Source organism: Capricornis sumatraensis, chromosome 8 (assembly GCF_032405125.1).
Source record: "Capricornis sumatraensis isolate serow.1 chromosome 8, serow.2, whole genome shotgun sequence".
Classification (NCBI taxonomy): domain Eukaryota; kingdom Metazoa; phylum Chordata; class Mammalia; order Artiodactyla; family Bovidae; genus Capricornis; species Capricornis sumatraensis.
Window position 1 is genome coordinate 67,767,781 of NC_091076.1, and position 6,453 is coordinate 67,774,233.

The following is a 6,453-nucleotide window of genomic DNA, read 5'->3' on the forward strand; positions in this document are numbered from 1 at the left end:
ACTTCCAATGAATATTCAGGGTTTATTTCCTTTAGGATTGACTGATTTGATCTCCTTGCAATCCGAGGGACTCTCAAGAGTCTTCTCCAGCACCATAATTCGAAAGCATTAATTCTTCAATGCGCAGCCTTCTTTATGGTCCAACTCTCACATCCATACATATATACTGGAAAAACCACAGCTTTGACTGTAAGGATCTGTCAGCAAAGTGATATCAATGCATTTTAATACACTGCCTATGTTTGTCATAGCTTTTCTTCCAATGAGCAAGAGTCTTTTAATGTCATGGCTGCGTGAAGTTAAAAGAATACTAAAGTGGGTTGCCATTTCTTACTCCAAACCACACATTACATATGTTGTTATTCTAGGTGCTACATAGATAACCAACGTCATGTGTCTTATATTCAAAGAGCAAACAGACTCCTTTTTCCTCTATATTTGAGTTTCCATAAGTCAAAGTACAGGTGCTTACATTAAGAAAACAGTATTTCAGTTCCTAACAGTGCAGCAGCGCCCCCATCCCCACACCCGGAGTTGGAGTAGAGGGAGCAATGTTGAGTCCAGAGCGTAATAGGTTGAATTGTGTCCAAAAATACAATAACTAAGCTCAAAGCAGTGGAGAAAAAAATTTTAAACCATAAACGAGCATCACACACACACAAGACCAAGTGCCTTTCCTTTATTTTTTTTTCCACAGCTTAAATCAGGGGCTAAAACCATGAGATCAGAGACCAAGTGTGTCACACCAAGACCCCTGCTTCAGCGGGTACTTCTCAGATACTTTGTCTTTCAACTCAACCCTCCAAAAGACCCAATTTTTTGTTTTTGGACAAGTGCAATCATTTCAACAACAAAGCCATGGAGAGCCACTTCATTTATTCCCAAGGTCTTCTGAGAGCATCTCTGCTGGACTGCCTCGAGGATCTCTCTGCTGGTGACGGTTCTTCTGTGGTTGTAGAGGGACAATCTGACCGCCTCCAGGCTAACCCATTCCAGCTGCCAATCCTCCAGCGCTCTCAGGGCATCCAAGATCCAGGAGCACCCACTGAAGTCTGGGTGGACCTGGGACAGAAGCAGCATAATGCTGAGACACAGAAGTCAAGGCTCCCATAGTCAGGAACATATGGTCCAACACCCCGCCCGTGGCTTCTACCATGCAGACCACCCAGAGGGACAATGGGAGGCATGCGATGAAGGAAACTAAGCCATTGTAACTGTCAGCTCTTTCTGAGAAAGAGCAGGGGAGGGGGATTTGTAGCAATGTGAGAAAGACAACTTTTGTCTGGATAATACCAGCTAACTCTGGTCACTTCAACTTTTGTGTCTTGATTTTTCCTAATAGAACCAGAGTTAACACCCAACGCCTTCTGAAGATGCGAAACCGTTTTAGCTTCCAGTATACTTTCACTTTTTCCTGAAAGTCCCTTGGACAGCAAGGAGATCAAACCAGTCAATCTTAAGGGAAATCAATCCTGAATACTCGTTGGAAGGACTGGTACTGAAGCTGAAGCTCCAATATTTTGGTCATCCGATGCAAACAGCCAACTCATTGGAACAGTCCCTGATACTGTGAAAGGCTGAGGGCAGAAGGAGAAGAGGGCATCAGAGGATGAGATGACTGGATGGCATCACTGATGCAAAAGACATGAACTTGGACAAACTTCAGAAGATGGTGAGGGACAGGAAGGCCTGGGCTGCTGCAGTTCTTGGGGTCAAAAAGAATCAGACACGACTGGGCGATAACAGCAATACTTTCAAACTCTATATTCATACCAGTAAGCATTTAACTTTAACACTGCTTAATTTCCAGCCTTACTTCCTTATGCCAACAGTCTCTCCACCCTAGCAGGGAATGCTTGCTCCTCCTCAGGTGCGTCACGATGTTTTCCAGGTCCTGTGCTACTCTGTATCCATCACCTCTACCCCCCAGGCCCACACTCAACGCCACCTTTCAAATCCCATCCTTCTTCTAAGACTCTGCCCCAACTCTCACCTCTGGGCTTATCTGCATTCCACACAACCACCCCCGAGTCCGCCAACTGAGGACCAGAGCACGTTTGCTCTCAGAGCCTGTATCACAGGCTGCCTATGTTATCAGCACCCTTGTCCGAAGTTACAGAGACAGCAGGAACAGTCTAAAGCGTGCTGCCCTGAGAATCTGCCATCCTGGGCTCTAATCCTAATTGTTTGGACATGAGAGGTCAAGTAAGCAAGTCATAGTCTCACATTGGGCCTCAGTTTCTTTTCTTGAGAAAGGAGAAGTTTTGAGGTGGGATTCTAAAAGTTTCTCCTAGTTTTCATAATTTACAGGTATTTCCTCAATGCTCCCCACAACACACACCCACACAGAGACAGACACCCAGTTTTACATATAACTTCAGGGAATTCCTAGATCTAATAGAACCCATACATAGAACCCCCCTGAAAGGTCCATGGGTCTAATGTTAAAGAACCTCTGGTCTAGAGGAAAAAACATAACATTTATTGAGTACTTACTATATGTCAGGCAGTATTCTAAGGGTCTTAAAGAGGTTTTCTCAATTAGCCATAACAACCCTATAGAGGAGGTACTTCCATTCTCTATTTTACTAATGAGAAAACCATGGCAGAGAAAGTCATTTGCTCCAGGTCAGACAGCCAGTAAGTGGCAGAGCCTGGGTAGAAACCCAGGCCATCTGGCTTTGGAGCACCTCCTCTCAGCCACAAAGTCATGGCTGTGAAATGCAACAAGTGAGCACCTCTCCAACAGAACTTCCATCGTGTTCAGCTGAGCTCCTGCAGCAGGCCTGACTGGCACTTGAGCAAGCACTCAGTAGGTTTAGCCAACCAACATCTGCTTTTATGCTCACAGCACCCTGAAAGGCCGACCCAAGGGCACAGACCTGAATCTCTGGAGGCCTGAAGAAGCTGAGTGGCCTGCCAGACCCACAAGGTTAAGGACAAGCCAAGGGGAAAACAAAGGCTCAGCAGACTGCTTAGTCCACGTTCTCCTACCCCGGACCTTTTCAGCACAATGCATGATCTCCTGCAAAGAGCTCAGAGTTGGGGATGATTTCACCTTCCAGGCAACACTGGGCAAGATCTGTGGGCACTTTTGGTTGTCACAAGCGGGAGGGAGGCGGACCCTGGCATTTAGTGGGTAGAAGCCAGGGGTGCTGCTCAGCATCCCACAGTGCACAGGACAGACCCCACCCCATTGTAAACAGTGCTGAGGCTGAGAACCCTGTTCTGACTACACACCTTCTCTCCTTCTCCTGTCTTTCCTTAATCTCATTTTCCCTCCTTCTAGGATAAACAACAGTTTCCAGACAATACTCCTGGAATACAGGGGGTGTCGGTACAATCACAGGTATGACACTCAGCCCTGCTTCATTGGCACGAAGAAGCAAAACCCCATTACCATATATGCACTGCTGCTGCTGCTGCTAAGTCACTTCAGTCGTGCCCGACTCTGTGCGACCCCATAGACAGCAGCCCACCAGGTTCCCCCGTCCCTGGGATTCTCCAGGCAAGAACACTGGAGTGGGTTGCCATCTCCTTCTCCAATGCATGAAAGTGAAAAGTGAAAGTGAAGTCACTCAGTCGTATCTGACTCTTCGAGACCCCATGGACTGCAGCCTACCGGGCTCCTCCGTCCATGGGATTTTCCAGGCAAAAGTACTGGAGTGGGTTGCCATTGCCTTCTCTGATATACACACTGCTGCTGCTGCTGCTAAATATAAAATAGATAATCAACAGAGACCTACTGTATAGCACAGGGGACTCTCCCCAACATTCTGTAGTAACCTACATGGGAACAGAATGTGAAAAAGAATAAGATATATGTAAAACTAAATCACTTTGCTTACACCTGAAACACAACATGGTAGATCAATATACTTCAATATAAAATAAACAATTTTTAAAAGAGAAGTGATATCCCAAATCAAGCCTTAACACATCTTTCAGAGAATCTCCTTGTTCTCTTCCCTATAACTTCTCTTGAAGGAGAAGACTTTGCTGACTGTGTTTTCTAGAATTTGTATGCCAGGGGTGCCTGTATGGGTGGGCAGGAGAAAAGGAATGAGTGTCTACACACTTAAAGAAATTTCTAAAGACAGGGACTTCCCTGCTGGTTCAGTGGCTAAGACTCTGTGCTCCTAATGCAGGTGACCTGGGTTCAACCCCTGGTCAGGGAACTAGATCCTACATGCTGCAACTAAGAGTTTGCATGCCACAACTAAGAAAAAAAAAGATTATTCATGCCGCAACTAAGACCCGGCACAGCCAAATAAGTAAAAATTTTAAAAAGAAATTTCTAAGTACAGAGGACCATTGAATGAAAACCTAATTATTTGCAACCCTTCAAAGCAACAGAACAGACAAGGTGGCAAATCCTGTCTCTGCAGGAAAAGCGGCAGTGGGGGGCGGGGGACGTTTGAGAATCAATTTACAGATTGGCTGTCAACAAATACAAGAAAAGGAGACACCAAGAGCTCAGGTGTTCAGAGTTGCTGCCAACAGAAAGAAAGGCAAGCAGAAAAAGATAGCAGCCATCTGCAGATCCAGTTTATAGCAGCTGTTTGCACCCGACCTTTTAGGAACTCAATGTGTGAAGGACTCCTGTATCAGAAGGTGAGGTCAAGGTCACACCCAGGGCCACTAGCATGATATCCATCTTGGCCATCTAAGCTTCCAAAAACAGAGTCCCAACTCACTTGCTTTAAGAGTTTCCCCATGTAATTAAAATATGCCTCCTTCTTTTTCCTCCTCTTCTTCCCAGTGGCAGAGTGGACCCACTCATCCTTCTCTTTGGCTGGGATAGAAATTGTGAGCTTCCTCTTAGGGAACCGTAGGCCATGTAAGCAGATGAAGTGCATGAGGGAGGCTTATCCTGACGCTGGTAGCTCAGAGCACTGGCTGGAGGTAAGGGCACATTCCAAAGAGGTTTTATAGGAAGTGTTGGAGGGCAATCATTCCTAACAAAATCGGTCATTAGTGACTGCACCTGCAAGAGATGAAGGCTTTCAAAATCCTCAAGAGAATTATTAGACCTTTATTCGATATTATTAGATATATTTAGACCTCAAGGTCTGAAGCTGGCATGGGTTACACTCCCGAAGGAGTGTGAGGTGGGAAACTCCAAGTGTTCTTTGGCTCTATCCCACATGAAAGATAGCATCCTGTTTGATGTAACAGCCATCCATTAACCAGGCAATGCTTATCTCAGAAGTCATTCTTTGTTTTTTTTTTTTTTTTTAGTTAAAGCAAATTTTTATTGAGATATAATTCATATATCATAAAATCCATCCATTTAAAGTATACAATTCAATGATTTTTCTCATATTTAGGATCATTGTTGTTCTGAGTCATGCTAAGTCCCTTCAGTTATGTCTGACTCTTTGTGGCCCCATGGACTGTAGCTCACCGGGCTCCTCTGTCCATGCAACTTCCTAGGCAAGAATACTGGAATTGGTAGCCAATCCCTTCTCCAGGGGATCTTCCCAACTCAGGAATCAAGCCTGAATCTCATGCATTGCAGGCAGATTCTTTGCTGCTGAGCCACCAGGGAGGCCATTTAGGGTCAGACAACCTGCCTAACTTCAGGTATTTCTTAGCCATGAAGATTTCAATTCAAAATGACCGGAAATGGAAGCTGTTTTTCTAAAGCATCCCAGGTGAATCTAATGAGCAGCCAGATTTGGGATTCATGGGTCTATAGCGGGGATCCCCAACTTCTGGCCCACGGCCCGGTACCTCCTGTCAGATCAGAGGCATAATTAGAAATAAAGTTCACAATAAATGTTATGCACTTGAATCATCCCCAAACCATCCCCCCATCCCTGGTCCGTGGGAAAATTGTCTTCCATGAAATTGGTCCCTGGAACTGAAAAGGTTGGGAACCTCTAGTCTATAAGGCCTTCCTAAAGCAACTACAGCAGAGCCAGGGTTGGAGGAGAAACTCTTCACAGACGTGATCCTTAGGCTCCGTGTATATATTTGTATTTGCCTTGGGAGAGAAATGTCTCTTTTAAAAAGCAAGTGCGTGCCTGGTTATGCAAATACAATTGGGAACTCAGGAGACAAACCTGGATGGGGAAAGCCAGCAAGTCACTGTAGCTTCAAAACTGAAGGTTGAGAAATTGTAGATAGAGAGGCCATGAACTCCCTGAAATTAGTACATCAGCTCAGCTACAAGGATGTGACCAGTCTGACACAAAGCAACAGATAAGAGGACACCAAAGAACCAGCATTCTAAAGACGGAAAGGACCAGAAGTGAACTCTCTTCCCATTCCCACCTGCTTATGAGCTGTGTCAAACCCTCAGTGGAGGGACTGGTGAGTAGGAAGTACTATCAGCCTACCTGTGTTGAGCCTTATGTCCCAGACCTCCACCACGCTAGGTAGTTCATCTCGCTTAATTACCATAGCAACATCACAAGGTAAGATATTAGTATGGATTACTCGAACTTT

The 6,453-nt window shown here is 45.3% G+C and overlaps 1 protein-coding gene across 1 annotated transcript; it reads right to left on the minus strand.

The window, feature by feature from the left end:
- Positions 1-789: 789 nt before the first annotated feature.
- On the minus strand, positions 790-4,859 carry H2BN1 (H2B.N variant histone 1). Its single transcript, XM_068977421.1, has 2 exons — positions 4,698-4,859; positions 790-1,062 (listed from the first exon to the last, which is right to left on the minus strand). Exons 1-2 carry the CDS (start codon positions 4,857-4,859, stop codon positions 790-792), a joined length of 435 nt encoding a protein of 144 aa, XP_068833522.1.
- Positions 4,860-6,453: the final 1,594 nt, after the last annotated feature.

What these genes read in the sequence shown, in the direction of transcription:
- H2BN1 (XM_068977421.1), bottom strand. Translation starts at nt 4,859, where the DNA reads ATGCACTTCATCTGCTTACATGGCCTACGGTTCCCTAAGAGGAAGCTC. An exon ending in TGGGGAAACTCTTAAAGCAA is followed by an intron (nt 1,063 to 4,697) that starts GTGAGTTGGGAC and finishes CTTCTGTCCCAG; the next exon opens with GTCCACCCAGACTTCAGTGG.